Here is a 20,565-nt window from a genome sequence, read left to right on the forward strand (position 1 = left end):
CACCAGTTGCCGTGGGGGGAATTTGAACGCCTGTCCCCAGAGCATTAGCCTGGGCCTCAGGGTTACTAGCCCAGTGACATTATCATTACACCAGCGTCTCCCCATAAAGTCTCACTGAGAGGCTGTGATAGACGGTACATAAAGCAAGTCTTTCTTTGGGAAGATGTGGTTTGGTTGGGGGACGAGTCTGGGCTGGGCAGTGTGTGTGCCCTTTAATTAACGTGGTTTGGCAGAGGTTGAATGCGGAGTTGAGGATGCTGAGTGATGTGGAGGAGATGGAGCAGCGTCTGTACCCACAGCGAGCTTGTAATTTTACTGACAGGGAACAGACTGTGGTCACCAGCTCGCCCAGAGCTGCTTCCCGCTGCGGGGGTTAGTGAGAGAGCCTGTCACCCCCACCGCCCTCGAGGAAAATCAGTCATATCTTCAACAAAGCGAGTGATACTGCGCTTCTCACAATCTCACTGAGTCAGTGCCCTGCCCAGACAGGTCCTGAGCTGTGATTTCCTGGTCAGTGTAGAGTGAGTAAACTCCCCGGACGGGAGTTACCGACTGCAATGTTCACCATGGCAACAACCTCAACAAGCTGAAACTCAGCCAGCGTTCACACCCCCTCCACCCTCCCTCTCTCCCCTCCTTCTCTCCCCCACCTCTCTCCCCCTCCTCTCTCCCCCTCCCTCTCTCTCTCTCCCCCCTCCCCCCACCTCTCTCCCCCCCCCCCTCCTCCCTCCTCTCTCTCCCCCTTCTCTCCCCCTCCCCCCTCTCCCCCTCCCTCCCTCCCTCTCTCCCCACTCCCTCCCTCTCTCCCCCCTCCCTCCCTTTCTCTCTCCCCCCTCCCTCTCTCCCTCCCTCTCTCTCTCTCCCCCCTCCCTCCCTCTCTCTCTCCCCCCTCCCTCCCTCCCTCTCTCCCCCTCCCCTCCTCCCTCTCTCTCTCCCCCCTCCCTCCCTCTCTCTCTCCCCCCTCCCTCCCTCTCTCTCTCTCCCCCCCTCCCTCCCTCCCTCTCTCCCACTCCCTCCCTCTCTCCCCCTCCCTCCCTTTCTCTCTCCCCCCTCCCTCTCTCCCTCCCCCCTCCCTCTCTCCCTCCCTCTCTCTCTCCCCCTCCCTCCCTCTCTCTCCCCCTCCCTCCCTCTCTCTCTCCTCCCCCCCTCCCTCCCTCTCTCTCTCTCCCCCCTCCCTCCCTCTCTCTCTCCCCCCTCCCTCCCTCTCTCTCTCCCCCTTCCTCCCTCTCTCTCTCCCCCCTCCCTCCCTCTCTCTCTCCCCCGTCCCTCCCTCTCTCTCTCCCCCCCTCCCTCCCTCCCCCTCCCCCTCCCTCTCTCCCTCCCTCCCTCTCTCTCTCCCCCCTCCCTCCCTCTCTCCCCCCTCCCTCCCTCCCTCTCTCTCTCCCCCCTCCCTCCCTCCCTCTCTCTCTCCCCCCCTCCCTCCCTCCCTCACTCCCGCCCTCCCCCCCCTCCTCCCTCCTCTCTCTTTCCCTTCTCTCCCCCTCCCCCCTCTCCCCCTCCCTCCCTCCCTCTCTCCCCCCTCCCTCTCTCCCCACTCCCTCCCTCTCTCCCCCCTCCCTCCCTTTCTCTCTCCCCCCTCCCTCTCTCCCTCCCTCCCTCCCTCTCTCTCCCTCCCTCCCTCTCTATCTCCCCCCCTTCCTCCCTCTCTCCCCCCCCTCCCTCCCTCTCTCTCTCCCCCCTCCCTCCCTCTCTCTCTCTCCCCCCTCCCTCCCTCTCTCTCTCCCCCCCCTCCCTCCCTCTCTCTCTCCCCCCTCCCTCCCTCTCTCTCCCCCCCTCCCTCCCTCTCTCTCTCCTCTCCCTCCCTCTCTCCCCCCTCCCTCCCTCTCCCCCCCTCCCTCCCTCTCCCTCCCTCTCTCCCCCCTCCCTCCCTCCCTCTCTCCCCCCTCCCCTCCTCCCTCTCTCCGCCCCCTCCCTCCCTCCCTCACTCCCGCCCTCCCCGCTCCCTCCTCCCTCCTGCCCTACCCCTGCCCCAGCCCCCTGCCCTGCCCCTGCCCCTGCCCCAGCCCCTGCCCCAGCCCCACCCCTGCCGGAGGGGGTTACAGAGATAGGGGGAGGGTTGTAGGGGCTGGAGGAGGTTACAGAGATAGGGAGGGTTGTTGGGGCTGGAGGAGGTTACAGAGATAGGGAAGGTTGTAGGGACAGGAGGAGGTTGAAGAGATAGGGAGGGTTGTAGGGGCTGGAGGAGGTTACAGAGATAGGGAGGGTTGTAGGGGCTGGAGGAGGTTACAGAGATAGGGAGGGTTGTAGGGGCTGGAGGAGGTTACAGAGATAGGGAGGGTTGTAGGGACTGGAGGAGGTTACAGAGATAGGGAGGGGTGTAGGGGCCGGAGGAGGTTACAGAGATAGGGAGGGTTTGCAGGGGCTGGAGGAGGTTACAGAGATAGGGAGGGTTGTAGGGGCTGGAGGAGGTTGAAGAGATAGGGAGGGTTGTAGGGGCTGGAGGAGGTTACAGAGATAGGGAGGGGGGCGAGGCCATGGAGGGAATTTGAACTGGAGGTTGAGAATTTAAAATTCAGATGTTACTGGCCCAAGGGCCAGTGGCGGTCCCTGAGTACAGGAAGTTTGAGGGGAGTGGGATTCAGGGCGAGGTAATTACTCAGAAGCTGAGTTGTGGGTGAGTGAGGTTTACAGAGGGTGAGCGATGGAAGGACGGTCTGGACAGTGTTGGAAACAGGATGTTTCTATTAAAGTGGTGCGGAAATGAAGAGGGAAAGTGAGTGTCAGCATTAGAATTCCCTGGGCAGAGGAACAGTTAATAATAATTCCACTCGCTCCCAAACTCATCTCCTTATAACATTGGATGTGGGAGAGTGCGCAGGGCTGAATACTCCAAGGATAATTCTGACAGGTTCACAATAACTGAACTGATGTCAACAAGACAATTGGAGGCGATTATACAGGAAGCAATTAAATAGCTCGTAAGGACAGTTAAGGAAATAACTCTTAACAGCCCTGTGATTGTGGCTATCCTGCCAGTGACATGGAAACTCTAGCCTGCTGACAATAGTGAGGGGCTATCGCTGGATCTGACAAACACTGGGCACAGCCCCCAACCCCAACCACCCCCTCGCCCCACACACACTGACTCTCACTGGGGTACGGGTCCCACACACACTGACTCTCACTGGGGTACGGGTCCCACACACACTGACTCTCACTGGGGTACGGGTCTCACACACACTGACTCTCACTGGGGTACGGGTCCCACACACACTGACTCTCACTGGGGTACGGGTCCCACACACACTGACTCTCACTGGGGTACGGGTCCCACACACACTGACTCTCACTGGGGTACGGGTCCCACACACACTGACTCTCACTGGGGTACGGGTCCCACACACACTGACTCTCACTGGGGTACGGGTCCCACACACACTGACTCTCACTGGGTTCGGGTCCCACACACAGACTCTCACTGGGGTACGGGTCCCACACACACTGACTCTCACTGGGGTACGGGTCCCACACACACTGACTCTCACTGGGGTACGGGTCCCACACACACTGACTCTCACTGGGGTACGGGTCCCACACACACTGACTCTCACTGGGGTACGGGTCCCACACACACTGACTCTCACTGGGGTACGGGTCCCACACACACTGACTCTCACTGGGTTCGGGTCCCACACACAGACTCTCACTGGGGTACGGGTCCCACACACACTGACTCTCACTGGGGTACGGGTCCCGCACACACTGACTCTCACTGGGGTACGGGTCCCTCACACACTGACTCTCACTGGGGTACGGGTCCCGCACACACTGACTCACACTGGGGTACGGGTCCCACACACACTGACTCTCACTGGGGTACGGGTCCCACACACACTGACTCTCACTGGGGTACGGGTCCCGCACACACTGACTCACACTGGGGTACGGGTCCCACACACACTGACTCTCACTGGGGTACGGGTCCCACACACACTGACTCTCACTGGGGTACGGGTCCCACACACACTGACTCTCACTGGGGTACGGGTCCCGCACACACTGACTCACACTGGGGTACGGGTCCCACACACACACTGAATCTCACTGGGGTACGGGTCCCACACACACTGACTCTCACTGGGGTACCCCCAATAAACTCGATGGGTTCTGGGATGGCCGATAAGTCCAATGTGCAATCTGCAGACTCTGCCACATGTGGAGCAGCTGGTGCTTGAAGAGTTTGGCAGATATGCTGTTTGGAGGTTTGTGCGTTCTCTCCCACACCTTGACTTCCCCACTCCGTGCTCCCAGCCAAGCCTTAGTGTGTTTGGCGCCTCTTCCATTTTGGTCAGTCACAAGCAAGGGACTCTCATGAGACCTTCGGGATGCTTTGAGGACACACCTGAGGCATTTCTGCTGTCCTCCTCAGAGCCTCCTCCCACAAACTGCACTCCAAGTGGAACAGGCGCTTTGGGAGTCTGGTGTCAGGCATAGGAACCACATGTCCTGCCCAACAAAGCTGGTTTTGAGTGATTAGTGCCTCAATGCTGGACATGTTGGCACGGGAGAGGGCATTGCTGTTGGACTGCCTTTCTTGACGATGGATTTGGAGCATCTTGCGAAGTCCCTGCCATTGGTACTTCTCCAGAGCTTTGAGGTGCCTTCTGTAGGTTGTCTGAGTTCTGAAGCCTATAGGAGCACAGGGAAACACTGCTGCCTGGTGAACCATGACCTTAGTCTCGGGTCTTGTTCATTTACAACTTCATTTTATGTCAGCGCAGCAAAATAAATAAAGAGGAGTTAGTCTAGAAGAAAACTCTATACCAGTTCAATCTCTGAGAAACCTCTCTCTAACCCAGGGGTCACTGGACAGTGATCAGGAGCAGGAACCCTGGCTGATTTTCCCTCTCTCTCTAACCCAGGGATCACTGGACAGTGATCAGGAGCAGGAACCCTGGCTGATTTCCCCTCTCTCTGTAACCCAGGGGTCACTGGACAGTGATCAGGAGCAGGAACCCTGGCTGATTTCCCCTCTCTCTCTAACCCAGGGGTCACTGGACAGTGATCAGGAGCAGGAACCCTGGCTGATTTTCCCTCTCTCTCTCTCTCTCTAACCCAGGGGTTAAAGAGGACACAGCAAAGTGCCCAGTCTCTACCCTGCTTATGGCAGCTGGTGCTGCCAATCATGAATGGAGATGTCCCAGAGTTGGGGCTTGGGGGAGTTCTCATTGTACGCAATGTTTTCAGAGACAGATGCAGCAACAGCTGTGAGTATATTTCTGTAGGGATGCCAGCACTGAAGGTTCTGTCACTGACCAATGAAACGGAGTGTTACAGGATGTGTTCCCAACAGGCTGTACTGTGAATACTGGACCTGTCAAAGAGACTGAGACAGGTGAGAAACTTTCCTGGCCAAGATCCAGCCAGCTATGCAGTTGGCAGATTGCAAGGGAGATCTGCTGTCACCCCCTCCTCTCCTGAAGGTGCTGACTCTCACTGGGGTACAGGGTCCCCCTCCTCTCCTGAAGGTGCTGACTCTCACTGGGGTACAGGGTCCCCCTCCTCTCCTGAAGGTGCTGACTCTCACTGGGGTACAGGGTCCCCCTCCTCTCCTGAAGGTGCTGACTCTCACTGGGGTACAGGGTCCCCCTCCTCTCTTGAAGGTGATGACTCTCACTGGGGTACAGGGTCCCCCTCCTCTCCTGAAGGTGATGACTCTCACTGGGGTACAGGTCCCCCTCCTCTCCTGAAGGTGCTGACTCTCACTGGGGTACAGGGTCCCCCTCCTCTCCTGAAGGTGATGACTCTCACTGGGGTACAGGTCCCCCTCCTCTCCTGAAGGTGCTGACTCTCACTGGGGTACAGGGTCCCCCTCCTCTCCTGAAGGTGCTGACTCTCACTGGGGTACAGGGTCCCCCTCCTCTCCTGAAGGTGCTGACTCTCACTGGGGTACAGGGTCCCCCTCCTCTCCTGAAGGTGCTGACTCTCACTGGGGTACAGGGTCCCCCTCCTCTCCTGAAGGTGCTGACTCTCACTGGGATAACCCTGTGAGCACTGAGGAACATTGTGAGGATGTTCAGGAATAATGTTTGGGTGGAAATCCTGGGAAGCTGGGGTAGGAACCTTCGATAGACTTTCCTGTGGGCACTCGGTGTTCAACAGATTTTCAGATCTTTCTGTCGCGTTCCTGCACCTAGTTTACACCAGTCACACTTCATTATCAGTGTAACGTCACTTATCTGTAAGAGGGAAGGTATCTGATCAACTATATTCAGTTGGAATCGTGGAATTTTGAAGTTCGGTTCTATCCGGTTAATCCAACATATTCCTCACAATCTAGGACTCCCAACCATTGGGCCCAGTTCCAGCCGGACTCTGACCACCGGGATGTGCCCATTAGGACCAGTCCCCTACAGGCAATCTGCCACCTGAGGGGGTGGGGGATGGGCCTTTGGGTGGGGGTGGGTGGGGGGGTGGGGATGGGCCACCTGGGGGTGGGGGACAGGCCGTTGGGGGGTGGGGGTGGGGGTGTGGGGATGGGCAGCCTGGGGGTGGGGGGGGCAGGCCGTTGGGTGGTGGGGGTGGGTCGGGGGGTGGGGATGGGCCGCCTGGGGGTGGGGGATGGGCCGCCTGGGGGTGGGGGACAGGCCGTTGGGGGGTGGGGGTGGGGGTGTGGGGATGGGCAGCCTGGGGGTGGGGGGGGCAGGCCGTTGGGTGGTGGGGGTGGGTCGGGGGGTGGGGATGGGCCGCCTGGGGGTGGGGGACAGGCCGTTGGGGGGGTGGATGGGGGGGTGGGGATGGGCTGCCTGGGGGTGGGGGACAGGCTGTTGGGGGGTGGGGGTGGGGGGGTGGGGATGGGCTGCCTGGGGGTGGGGGACAGGCCGTTGGGTGGTGGGGGTGGATGGGGGTGTGGGGATGGGCCGCCTGGGGGTGGGGGACAGGCCGTTGGGTGGTGGGGGTGGGTCGGGGGGTGGGGATGGGCTGCCTGGGGGTGGGGGACAGGCCGTTGGGTGGTGGGGGTGGGTCGGGGGGTGGGGATGGGCTGCCTGGGGGTGGGGGACAGGCTGTTGGGGGGGTGGATGGGGGGGTGGGGATGGGCTGCCTGGGGGTGGGGGACAGGCCGTTGGGGGGGTGGATGGGGGGGTGGGGATGGGCTGCCTGGGGGTGGGGGACAGGCCGTTGGGTGGTGGGGGTGGGTGGGGGGGTGGGGATGGGCCGCCTGGGGGTGGGGGACAGGCTGTTGAGGGGGTGGGTGGGGGGGTGGGGATGGGCTGCCTGGGGGTGGGGGACAGGCCGTTGGGTGGTGGGGGTGGGTGGGGGGGTGGGGATGGGCCGCCTGGGGGTGGGGGACAGGCTGTTGAGGGGGTGGGTGGGGGGGTGGGGATGGGCTGCCTGGGGGTGGGGGACAGGCCGTTGGGTGGTGGGGGTGGGTGGGGGGGTGGGGGTGGGGGTGACGGGGAGGCCGCTTTAGTGACACTATCTGCTCCAGCCCTGAGAGAGAGATAAATCCCTGCATTTCTGTAGCACCTTTCACCGCCTCAGGACGTCCCAAAGCAGCTTCACGGCCAATGAAATACTTCCCGAAGGGTGGTCACTGTTGTAAATTTAGGAAATGCAGCGGCCACATTACGCACAGCAAGATCCCACAGCCAGCACTGTGATAATGACCAGTTGATCTGTTTTGAGTGATGTTGGTTGAGGGATAAATATTGATCCTGGACACTGGGGAGAACTCCGTGCCCCCACGCCCCCCCACCTCCTCTCTCCCTCCAACCTTCTCTCCCCCTCCAACCTTCTCTCCCCCTCCAACCTTCTCTCCCCCCCAGTTGGTGGCCACGGGGTGCTTTGTATCCACCTGAGGTGGCAAACAACCTCTCGGTTTAACGTCTCATCTGAAAGAGGGCACTTCGAACAGTGCGGCACTCCCTCAGTACTGACCCTCCGACAGTGCGGCACTCCCTCAGTACTGACCCTCCGACAGTGCAGCACTCCCTCAGTACTGACCCTCCGACAGTGCGGCACTCCCTCAGTACTGACCCTCCGACAGTGCGGCACTCCCTCAGTACTGACCCTCTGACAGTGCGGCACTCCCTCAGTACTGACCCTCCGACAGTGCGGCACTCCCTCAGTACTGACCCTCCGACAGTGCGGCACTCCCTCAGTACTGACCCTCTGACAGTGCGGCACTCCCTCAGTACTGACCCTCTGACAGTGCGGCACTCCCTCAGTACTGACCCTCTGACAGTGCGGCACTCCCTCAGTACTGACCCTCTGACAGTGCGGCACTCCCTCAGTACTGACCCTCTGACAGTGCAGCACTCCCTCACTACTGACCCTCCGACAGTGCGGCACTCCCTCAGTACTGACCCTCCGACAGTGCAGCACTCCCTCAGTACTGACCCTCTGACAGTGCGGCACTCCCTCAGTACTGACCCTCTGACAGTGCGGCACTCCCTCAGTACTGACCCTCTGACAGTGCGGCACTCCCTCAGTACTGACCCTCTGACAGTGCGGCACTCCCTCAGTACTGACCCTCTGACAGTGCGGCACTCCCTCAGTACTGACCCTCTGACAGTGCGGCACTCCCTCAGTACTGACCCTCCGACAGTGCAGCGCTCCCTCAGTACTGACCCTCTGACAGTGCGGCACTCCCTCAGTACTGACCCTCTGACAGTGCGGCAATCCCTCAGTACTGACCCTCTGACAGTGCGGCGCTCCCTCAGTACTGACCCTCTGACAGTGCAGTGCTCCCTCAGTACTGACCCTCCGACAGTGCTGCACTCCCTCAGTACTGACCCTCCGACAGTGCGGCACTCCCTCAGTACTGACCCTCCGACAGTGCGGCACTCCCTCAGTACTGACCCTCCGACAGTGCGGCACTCCCTCAGTACTGACCCTCTGACAGTGCGGCACTCCCTCAGTACTGACCCTCTGACAGTGCGGCACTCCCTCAGTACTGACCCTCTGACAGTGCGGCACTCCCTCAGTACTGACCCTCCGACAGTGCGGCACTCCCTCAGTACTGACCCTCCGACAGTGCAGCGCTCCCTCAGTACTGACCCTCTGACAGTGCGGCACTCCCTCAGTACTGACCCTCTGACAGTGCGGCAATCCCTCAGTACTGACCCTCTGACAGTGCGGCACTCCCTCAGTACTGACCCTCTGACAGTGCAGTGCTCCCTCAGTACTGACCCTCCGACAGTGCAGCACTCCCTCAGTACTGACCCTCCGACAGTGCGGCACTCCCTCAGTACTGACCCTCCGACAGTGCGGCACTCCCTCAGTACTGACCCTCCGACAGTGCGGCACTCCCTCAGTACTGACCCTCCGACAGTGCTGCACTCCCTCAGTACTGACCCTCTGACAGTGCGGCACTCCCTCAGTACTGACCCTCTGACAGTGCTGCACTCCCTCAGTACTGACCCTCTGACAGTGCGGCACTCCCTCAGTACTGACCCTCTGACAGTGCTGCACTCCCTCAGTACTGACCCTCTGACAGTGCTGCACTCCCTCAGTACTGACCCTCTGACAGTGCGGCACTCCCTCAGTCATGCCTTCAGTGGGCTGTATCTTGTACTCGATTCTCTGGAGCGGGATTTGAACCCACGGCCTCTGACTTGGAGGGGAAAGTGATGCTCACTGGAGGCCACAGGCTTTGAGGAACAGCTTGGGAAATGCAGCAGAGTTTGCTAAATATATCTGTTGATGGATGGAATAATGAATCCAGTGCAAGGAAATTCTTCATTCGCTAATCATTCTGAAGGGATGTTTTTTATTGGAAATGAGACTCCAATTTTGGGAGCAGTCAGTTGGCCGGGTGGAAAGGGCAGTGAGAGCAGCACGTTTAGGTACATTGCCTTTGATGAATGGGTGCAGCTTTTAGCGAGGTGTGAGTGTGTGAGTGAGGTAGGCTGGGAGGTGCTGTGACCCTCTGGGTGGGAGGGGATGGGATGGCAGCTGATAGCTGGTTCTCCGTGGCCGGGTTTGACAGTTAGCAAACTGCGATTCCCCCACATGGTGACGGGACGCGGGTCTGTGTCTGTGATTCCCCCACTGGGTGACGGGACGCGGGTCTGTGTCTGTGATTCCCCACACGGTGATGGGACGCGGGTCTGTGTCTGTGATTCCCCCACACGGTGACGGGACGCGGGTCTGTGTCTGTGATTCCCCCACACGGTGACGGGACGCGGGTCTGTGTCTGTGATTCCCCCACACAGTGACGGGACGCGGGTCTGTGTCTGTGATTCCCCACACGGTGACGGGACGCGGGTCTGTGTCTGTGATTCCCCCACACGGTGACTGGACGCGGGTCTGCGATTCCCCCACACGGTGACGGGACGCGGGTCTGTGTCTGTGATTCCCCCACACGGTGATGGGACGCGGGTCTGTGATTCCCCCAGACGGTGACGGGACGCGGGTCTGTGTCTGTGATTCCCCCACACGGTGACTGGACGCGGGTCTGCGATTCCCCCACACGGTGACGGGACGCGGGTCTGTGTCTGTGATTCCCCCACACGGTGACGGGACGTGGTTCTGTGTCTGTGATTCCCCCACACGGTGACGGGACGCAGGTCTGTGTCTGTGATTCCCCCACACGGTGACTGGACGCGGGTCTGCGATTCCCCCACACGGTGACGGGACGCGGGTCTGTGTCTGTGATTCCCCCACACGGTGACGGGACGTGGGTCTGTGTCTGTGATTCCCCCACACGGTGACGGGACGTGGGTCTGTGTCTGTGATTCCCCCACACGGTGACGGGACGCGGGTCTGTGATTCCCCCACACGGTGACGGGACGCGGGTCTGTGTCTGTGATTCCCCCACACAGTGACGGGACGCGGGTCTGTGATTCCCCCACACGGTGACGGGACGCGGGTCTGTGATTCCCCCACACGGTGACGGGACGCGGGTCTGTGTCTGTGATTCCCAGATTGACAATGGGATATCTCTGTGGCTCTGGATTCTACCAAGGTTCCCATTTAATGATAATGAACAGCCTGAGTGATGGAGCCAACAGCACAAACAGTGAGTGATTACGTTGGTACACCTCTGACTTGCTGTCACTTGTTTCCCAGTCACCCAGCGGAGAATCTGGAGCCTGTACAAGCTGCTTTGTTGAGCTCAGTACACTATCTGTCTTCCTGCCAATGTGGATCTTCCAACAAGGCTTAACATTGTTATTTTTAACTTTAAGATGTGTGGCCGAGATTAAAATTGTGAAAACATCTCCTCCCACAGAAGACAGGGGAGAGAGGTTAATATTCCAACAAGACCCTGAGCCACACAGACCAGGGGAAGGTTAAAGATCTAGAGCCTCTCTACCGCTCCCCAACTCCTTCTGTCACTCTCACCTGTGAGTACACCTCATGTCCATCCAGTGAACACAGTGAATCATCATGTGATAGGTCAAAGAGCCCCACTCAGGCTGACATGGGGCAGCAGATTATAACATCCAAGGAATTGAAAAAGATAATTGGACCTAAGTTACTGGGGTCAATACTGAGGGCGTGCCGCACTGTCGGAGAGTCAGTACTGAGGGAGTGCCGCATTGTCGGAGGGTCAGTACTGAGGGAGTGCCGCACTGTCGGAGGGTCAGTACTGAGGGAGTGCCGCACTGTCGGAGGGTCAGTACTGAGGGAGTGCCGCACTGTCGGAGGGTCAGTACTGAGGGAGTGCCGCACTGTCGGAGGGTCAGTACTGAGGGAGTGCCGCACTGTCAGAGTGTCAGTACTGAGGGAGCGCCGCACTGTCGGAGGGTCAGTACTGAGGGAGCGCCGCACTGTCGGAGGGTCAGTACTGAGGGAGCGCCGCACTGTCGGAGGGTTAGTACTGAGGGAGCGCCGCACTGTCGGAGGGTCAGTACTGAGGGAGCACCGCACTGTCGGAGAGTCAGTACTGAGGGAGCGCCACACTGTTGAAGGTGCTGTCATTCTGATCAGACACCTGTCCTCTGTGGTGCATGTAAAAGACCCCAGGGCCACTGTTTTGGGAAGAGCAGGGGGTAAGTCCTCCCTGATGTCCTGTGGTCAATATTTATCCCTGAACCAAGATCACAAATGATCTGGGTGGTCTTCATGTTGCTGTTGGTGGGATCTTGCTCTGCGCAATTTGGCTGCTGCATTATCTACATTACAACAGTGACTACAAATTAATACTTCATTGGCTATGAAGCACTTGGAGGTGTCATGTGGATGTGAAAGGCGCAATAGCAATGCAAATACTAGCCTTTGTTTTGGTGAAATGTTCAAGAGGGTTGTTGGATTGCAATGTGAGGCAGGGATATCTGGCTGCCCGTCAGTGGAGATACAGTTTGTCGAACCAGGCTGAGGAATTGTGTCAATGACTGTACTCACATTAATCCAGCTTTGAACAAAGACCCCTCTGTGGCAGTGTCAGTAGCAGAGTGTGCGGGAACAATATTTACATTTGTGGAAAGTACATATTTGTACTATTTAACCTCTGAACCCTGACTTTTACCATGCGGGCAATCTGCCAATGTCCACTTATTTTGACCTCTGACTGCTGATCCCTGGGAAGGAAGGCACAGCGGGGGATTATGTACAGTCTGGGACGAAATGCAGGCAGGAAACAGCCAGACAGTTAGATACAGAGTAAAGCTCTCTCTGCACTGTCCCCATCAAACACTCCCAGGACAGGTACAGCACGGGGTTAGATACAGAGTAAAGCTCTCTCTGCACTGTCCCCATCAAACACTCCCAGGACAGGTACAGCACGGGGTTAGATACAGAGTAAAGCTCCCTCTACACTGTCCCCATCAAACACTCCCAGGACAGGTACAGCACGGGGTTAGATACAGAGTAAAGCTCCCTCTACACTGTCCCCATCAAACACTCCCAGGACAGGTACAACACGGGGTTAGATACAGAGTAAACCTCCCTCCACCATGTCCCCATCAAACACTCCCAGGACAGGTACAGCACGGGGTTAGATACAGAGTAAAGCTCCCTCTACACTGTCCCCATCAAACATTCCCAGGACAGGTACAGCACGGGGTTAGATACAGAGTAAAGCTCCCTCTACACTGTCCCCATCAAACACTCCCAGGACAGGTACAGCACGGGGTTAGATACAGAGTAAAGCTCCCTCTACACTGTCCCCATCAAACACTCCCAGGACAGGTACAACACGGGGTTAGATACAGAGTAAACCTCCCTCCACCATGTCCCCATCAAACACTCCCAGGACAGGTACAGCACGGGGTTAGATACAGAGTAAAGCTCCCTCTACACTGTCCCCATCAAACACTCCCAGGACAGGGACAGCACGGGGTTAGATACAGAGTAAAGCTCCCTCTACACCATCCCCATCAAACACTCCCAGGACAGGTACAGCACAGGGTTAGATACAGAGTAAAGCTCCCTCTACACCGTCCCCATCAAACACTCCCAGGACAGGTACAGCACGGGGTTAGATGAAGAGTAATGGTCTCCTTGACGTACAGAGGTCCAGTTCCCTCGGGCACTCTCTCTCTCCCAGCCCCTTTCCCACCCTACCTCCCCCTCTCCCCACCTTTTCCCCGTCCCTCCCTCTCCCCCCGTCTTGCTCTCACACCACCCCCCCCCCACCCCCAGCTCTCTTCCCCCCTCGCCAGCTCGCCCCCCCACTCCCTTCCCTCTCCCTTTTCTCTTGCCCCCCCACCTTCCCCTCTCTCTCTCTCTCCCTCTCTCTCTTTCTCCCCCCTTCTCTCTCTCTCTCTCCGTCCCCCTTCTCTCTCTCTAGCTCTCCCCTCTCCCCCCCTTCCCTCTCTCTCCTCCCCCCTCCCCTCCCTCCCCTCTCCCCCCTCACACTCTGCTTTGTAGCTGAAGTTGCTCTCGAGGTTGAGTGTTTAAAGGAGGAGTTGGGAGACAGAGGGAGTTATACCAGGAGCTGGTATCTCCATCTGAAAGTCCCCAGTCTGCCAGTTGCTGTGATTCAGGGCTGGAGAATTTTTAGTGAGCTGCTTCCATTTCTATTTTTCCCTATCCCCTCTGTAATTTAGTTAAATTGTTGGTTGTATTTTAAGCTACTTGTCAGGCCTGACCTGGTTAGTAACCGTTGTTACCGATTACTGCATCGTACACCGTGTCTGTTTAAACAATCTGTTTGTTGTGCTCCGAACACCATCATCACCCAATCTTCAACCTGACGCTGCTGAGTTTCAGGAATCCTTTGGGAAGCTGCCTTGGACTGAATGCTCTGAGCACTGACCCAATTCTTTCTAATTGTCAGTTCATCTCAGGCCCAGGAGTTGGATTGGGACCTGGCGCTGCTGCTGCTGAATTGCTCCCAGTGTAATCCGACTGGACAGTACGTGTGGTGTCAGAGTGTGGGGCTCTCAGGCTCAAGAGCTAGCATAGGGATGATGGGCTGAGTGTCCTCCTGAGAGTGTTGCGCCCCCTCGCTAAGCCTTAGTGCCAGTGTGACTGCCCTGTTGCAGCATGTGAAGCTGTCTCTCTCTCACCCACCCTCTCTCTCTCTCACTCCCTCTCTCTCACTCCCCCTCTCTCTGTCTCTCTCTCTCTCTCTCCCTGCTCGGGTCTTGTGTGGGTCCTCTGCTGACCCCTGTCTCGAGTACACATCACGACCCCGGCCCTGAATCTTGTTTCCCGGCTGGTGACCAATTTATTGGGCACTCGGTGTGGGCTCTGGTTCCCTGGCTGCCCAGACACCCATCCCGACTAAACCCCTGACAAGAGGTGTCCCCACAGAACGGCCATTCTGCCCCTTCCCTCCGACCAGCAGCTGCTTTCTGGAGTCTCCGCCAGTCAGCCCTGTGGTCGGAGACTGGAGACTGTTGGGTCCGTTGAGAGGGCAGGAATTTACTGAATGTCCTCACTGCAGACGACTTCTTCAGCGAATGCCCAGGGTCAGTCCGCAGGTCCAGAGGGTAGTTAGGAAATCTAACAGAAAGTTATCATTTACAGCGAGGGGGATTGAATACAAAACTAGGGAGGTTAAGCTTCAATTATACAGAGCACTAGTGAGACCACATCTGGAGAACTGTGTACAGTTTGGTCACCTTATTTAAGGAAGGATGTAAATACATTGGAAGCAGTTCAGAGAAGGTTTACCAGACCAATACCTGGAATGGGTGGGTTGTCTTATGAGGAAAGGTTGGACAGGTTAGGCTTGTATCCGCTGGAGTTTAGAAGAGTGAGAGGCGACTTGATTGAAACCTTTAAGATCCTGAGGGGTCTTGACAGGGTGGATGTGGAGAGGATGTTTCCTCTTGTGGGAGAATTTAGATCTAGGAGACACTGTTTAAAAATAAGGGGTCGTCCATTTAAAACGGAGATGAGGTGAAATGTTTTCTCTCAGAGGGTTGTGAGTCTTTGGAACTCTCTTCCTGAAAAGGTGATGGAAGCAGAGTCTCTGAATATTTTTAAGGCAGGAGTGGATAGATTCTTGGTAAGCAAGGGGGTGATAGGTTATTGGGGGTGGGTGGGATGCAGATTTGAGGTTACAATCAGATCAGCCATGATCTTATTAAATGGCGGAGCAGGCTCGAGGGGCCGAATGGCCTACTCCTGATCCTTGTTTGTATGTTAGGAGCAGGGGCCCAGCCCCCAGGGCCGGAGACCAGGGTGGGGGAGGGGGGGAAGGGCCCAGTCCCTCAGGTCCGGACTCCAGGGGAAGGGCCCAGTCCCTCAGGGCCGGACTCCAGGGGAAGGGCCCAGTCCCTCAGGTCCGGACTCCAGGGGAAGGGCCCAGTCCCTCAGGTCCGGACTCCAGGGGAAGGGCCCAGTCCCTCAGGTCCGGAGACCAGGGGAAGGGCCCAGTCCCTCAGGGCCGGACTCCAGGGGAAGGGCCCAGTCCCTCAGGGCCGGACTCCAGGGGAAGGGCCCAGTCCCTCAGGGCCGGACACCAGGGGAAGGGCCCAGTCCCTCAGGGCCGGACACCAGGGGAAGGGCCCAGTCCCTCAGGGCCGGACACCAGGGGAAGGGCCCAGTCCCTCAGGGCCGGACACCAGGGGAAGGGCCCAGTCCCTCAGGGCCGGACACCAGGGGAAGGGCCCAGTCCCTCAGGGCCGGACACCAGGGGAAGGGCCCAGTCCCTCAGGGCCGGACACCAGGGGAAGGGCCCAGTCCCTCAGGGCCGGACACCAGGGGAAGGGCCCAGTCCCTCAGGGCCGGACACCAGGGGAAGGGCCCAGTCCCTCAGGGCCGGACACCAGGGGAAGGGCCCAGTCCCTCAGGGCCGGACCCCAGGGGAAGGGCCCAGTCCCTCAGGGCCGGACTCCAGGGGAAGGGCCCAGTCCCTCAGGGCCGGACCCCAGGGGAAGGGCCCAGTCCCTCAGGGCCGGACACCAGGGGAAGGGCCCAGTCCCTCAGGGCCGGACTCCAGGGGAAGGGCCCAGTCCCTCAGGGCCGGACCCCAGGGGAAGGGCCCAGTCCCTCAGGGCCGGACCCCAGGGGAAGGGCCCAGTCCCTCAGGGCCGGACTCCAGGGGAAGGGCCCAGTCCCTCAGGGCCGGAGACCAGGGGAAGGGCCCAGTCCCTCAGGGCCGGACCCCAGGGGACAGCCCAGTCCCTCAGGGCCGGACCCCAGGGGAAGGGCCCAGTCCCTCAGGTCCGGACCCCAGGGGAAGGGCCCAGTCCCTCAGGTCCGGACCCCAGGGGAAGGGCCCAGTCCCTCAGGGTGAGCCTTGTACTTTTCATGCATTTACCTGAATAAAGATGAAACTCCGAATGTTTAATGCTTTCCCTTCCCTTTGCAGACCTGTCGAAGAACAGACTTTCGGAGATCCCGTGTGAGGTTTGCCAGTATATCTCACTGGAAACACTGAACCTGTACCACAACTGTGTGAGGAATATCCCCTCAACCATTACTAACCTCCAGGCACTCACCTACCTCAATGTCAGGTAAACACCACAGGGCCAGCGTTTTTTGTCCTTATTTCAGATTTCCAGTGTCTGTAGTGTTTTCTTTAGTCAAGGCCCAAGGCCCCTGGGTTACACCCCACACCCCCAACCCTCAGCCTCTTGCGCCAACAACCTGTATCCCTCTGGTTACCGCCCTCCGCCCCACACCCACCCACCGCTGCAAATAGTTTCTCCTTATTTACTCTATCAAAGATCATTTTAAACTCCTCGATTAAATTAAAACTCCCCTTCAACTTGTCTGCTGTAAGGAGAACCATGCCAGTTTCTCCAGTGTCATATGAGAGTAATATTTTCCTGGTTTAATTGTACAGTAAGTTTATGAGGGGGTTTGTGTTGTTCTGTCTGTGTGAGAGATTTAATTACGTTGTGTCGCCAAGCAGACTGCAAGCTGTAGTTATCAAAAGAAGCACGGTGTAGAAGTGTCTTTAATATGCTGATGAGTATTCGGGTCTTAGCGTGTCAGCTGTAAAGGGAATTTGCATTTTTAGATCGATGGAGGGGGATTTGAGTTGGAGGTTAATGAGAATAGGAGCAACATGAAAAGATTTATGTTATAAGAAAGCTATAAGTTTCAAAGACATAAGGAAACAATGGGATTTGCATATTAAAAAGGGAGGAGCATATATAAAGGAGAGCGAGGCTATGTGTCAGGGGTAGGTGTGTGGAGCGTCCAGCATTTGTACATAAACCTGCTGTCTACAGAAACCGAAGCTGGGGGGAGCCATGTTCAATTTCACTGCCCAGGGTATTGTGTTAATTTGCTGGATCTGTTTACAATCTAAAATCTATTTTTGGACCGTTGCCTTAAAGGGGGTGTAACTGGGAGTCAGGCTAATTAGGGATTTTAGGAGTTACGACAGTCGTAATTTGTAGACCTATGTCTGTGCTTGAAATCGCCTCTTCTGTCAATAAATATTTTAATTTTAGTTTTCTTAAAATCTCTAAAGTCTTGGTGGATTTATTACTTCTGAATTCAGTGCAAACATCTCGAAATAAATACAAATTGCAAGACCATCGTCATAGCGTGATTGTGTTTCCCTTGTGGATTTGATCCACCTGGCACACAGTGTCTGCCGTGCCAACACATCAGTCTCTCCACCTCAACTGAACTCTGTCATCCCTGGCACCATTCTGGTAAATCTCCTCCACACCCTCTCCTAGGCCTCAACATCCTTCCCAAAGTGTGGAGCCCAGAATTGGCTTAGAGAGAGGGTGGAAATCAGCCACGGTTCCTGCTCCTGATCACTGTCCAGTGATCCCTGGGTTAGAGAGAGAGAGAAGGGAAATCAGCCAGGGTTCCTGCTCCTGATCACTGTCCAGTGATCCCTGGGTTAGAGAGAGAGGGGAAATCAGCCAGGGTTCCTGCTCCTGATCACTGTCCAATGATCCCTGGGTTAGAGAGAGAGGGGAAATCAGCCAGGGTTCCTGCTCCTGATCACTGTCCAGTGATCCCTGGGTTAGAGAGAGAGGGGAAATCAGCCAGGGTTCCTGCTCCTGATCACTGTCCAGTGATCCCTGGGTTAGAGAGAGAGGGGAAATCAGCCAGGGTTCCTGCTCCTGATCACTGTCCAGTGATCCCCGGGTTAGAGAGAGAGGGGAAATCAGCCAGGGTTCCTGCTCCTGATCACTGTCCAGTGATCCCTGGGTTAGAGAGAGAGAGAGGGGAAATCAGCCAGGGTTCCTGCTCCTGATCACTGTCCAGTGATCCCTGGGTTAGAGAGAGAGAGAAGGGAAATCAGCCAGGGTTCCTGCTCCTGATCACTGTCCAGTGATCCCTGGGTTAGAGAGAGGGGGGAAATCAGCCAGGGTTCCTGCTCCTGATCACTGTCCAGTGATCCCTGGGTGTGTGGTTTGTGGATGGTGCCAGTGTTTCTGTGGGTGAGGGTTTGTATCCGTGTGGTGATGGTCTCTCTCTCTCCCCTCAGTCGCAGCCAGCTGTGTGTGTTACCCCCATACCTGTGTTGCCTGCCCCTGAAAGTCCTCATCGCCAGTAACAACAAGCTGACATCACTGCCTGAAGACATCGGCTGCCTCAGACAACTCCGAGAACTGGTAGGTTCACCTCCTGAGGGCCTCTGTGCAACCGAGGGTGGGGACCTGACTCGCACACCTCTCACACCCGCACACCTCTCACACCGGCACACCTCTCACACTGGCACACCTCTCACACTCGCACCCCTCTCACACTCGCACCCCTCTCACACTCGCACCCCTCTCACTCGCACACCTCTCACACTCGCACACCTCTCACACCCGCACACCTCTCACACCCGCACACCTCTCACACCCGCACACCTCTCACACCCGCACACCTCTCACACTCGCACACCCGCACACCTCTCACACCCGCACACCTCTCACACCCGCACCCCTCTCACACCCGCACCCCTCTCACACCCGCACCCCTCTCACACCCGCACCCCTCTCACACCCGCACCCCTCTCACACCCGCACCCCTCTCACACCCGCACCCCTCTCACACCCGCACCCCTCTCACACCCGCACCCCTCTCACACCCGCACCCCTCTCACACTCGCACCCCTCTCACACTCGCACCCCTCTCACTCGCACACCTCTCACACTCGCACACCTCTCACACCCGCACACCTCTCACACCCGCACACCTCTCACACCCGCACACCTCTCACACCCGCACACCTCTCACACTCGCACACCCGCACACCTCTCACACCCGCACACCTCTCACACCCGCACCCCTCTCACACCCGCACCCCTCTCACACCCGCACCCCTCTCACACCCGCACCCCTCTCACACCCGCACCCCTCTCACACCCGCACCCCTCTCACACCCGCACCCCTCTCACACCCGCACCCCTCTCACACCCGCACCCCTCTCACACCCGCACCCCTCTCACACCCGCACCCCTCTCACACCCGCACCCCTCTCACACCCGCACCCCTCTCACACCCGCACCCCTCTCACACCCGCACCCCTCTCACACCCGCACCCCTCTCACACCCGCACCCCTCTCACACCCGCACCCCTCTCACACCCGCACCCCTCTCACACCCGCACCCCTCTCACACCCGCACCCCTCTCACACCCGCACCCCTCTCACACCCGCACCCCTCTCACACCCGCACCCCTCTCACACCCGCACCCCTCTCACACCCGCACCCCTCTCACACCCGCACCCCTCTCACACCCGCACCCCTCTCACACCCGCACCCCTCTCACACCCGCACCCCTCTCACACCCGCACCCCTCTCACACCCGCACCCCTCTCACACCCGCACCCCTCTCACACCCGCACCCCTCTCACACCCGCACACCCCTCTCACACCCGCACCCCTCTCACACCCGCACCCCTCTCACACCCGCACCCCTCTCACACCCGCACCCCTCTCACACCCGCACCCCTCTCACACCCCTCCATGTAAATGTGCGATGTCCTCCCTCCGAATCCCTCCAGAGGAGAAATCCACCCCGGGCGTGTGGTGGAACATTGTGTGTGTGTGTGTGTGTACCTGTGTGTATGTGCACGCATGTGTACTCACTCACTCTCTCACGCTCTCTCTCACTCTCTCACTCTCTATCTCACACTCTCACACTCTCACTCTCACACTCACACTCACTCTCACTCACTCTCTATCTCACACTCTCACTCTCTCTCACTCTCTCACACTCACTCTCACTCTCACACTCTCACTCACTCTCTATCTCACACTCTCACTCTCTCTCACACTCTCACAGTCACTCTCTCACTCTCACACTCACTCTCA

At 58.1% G+C, this 20,565-nt stretch overlaps 1 protein-coding gene across 1 annotated transcript in view; it reads left to right on the forward strand.

The window, feature by feature from the left end:
* Window positions 1–254: 254 nt before the first annotated feature.
* Window positions 255–20,565, forward strand: part of LOC144676821 (DISP complex protein LRCH3-like) — a gene marked incomplete at its 3' end in the record, with an annotated part of 43,499 nt that continues 23,188 nt past the window's right edge. Inside the window, exons 1-3 of the mRNA XM_078537143.1 lie at window positions 255–372; window positions 16,655–16,799; window positions 18,746–18,872. Coding sequence (XP_078393269.1) covers window positions 255–372; window positions 16,655–16,799; window positions 18,746–18,872 — 390 coding nt within the window. The remainder of the gene's footprint in view (window positions 373–16,654; window positions 16,800–18,745; window positions 18,873–20,565) is intronic.

This window comes from Cetorhinus maximus, unplaced genomic scaffold (assembly GCF_964194155.1).
Source record: "Cetorhinus maximus unplaced genomic scaffold, sCetMax3.hap1.1 HAP1_SCAFFOLD_1970, whole genome shotgun sequence".
Taxonomy (NCBI): Eukaryota; Metazoa; Chordata; class Chondrichthyes; order Lamniformes; family Cetorhinidae; genus Cetorhinus; species Cetorhinus maximus.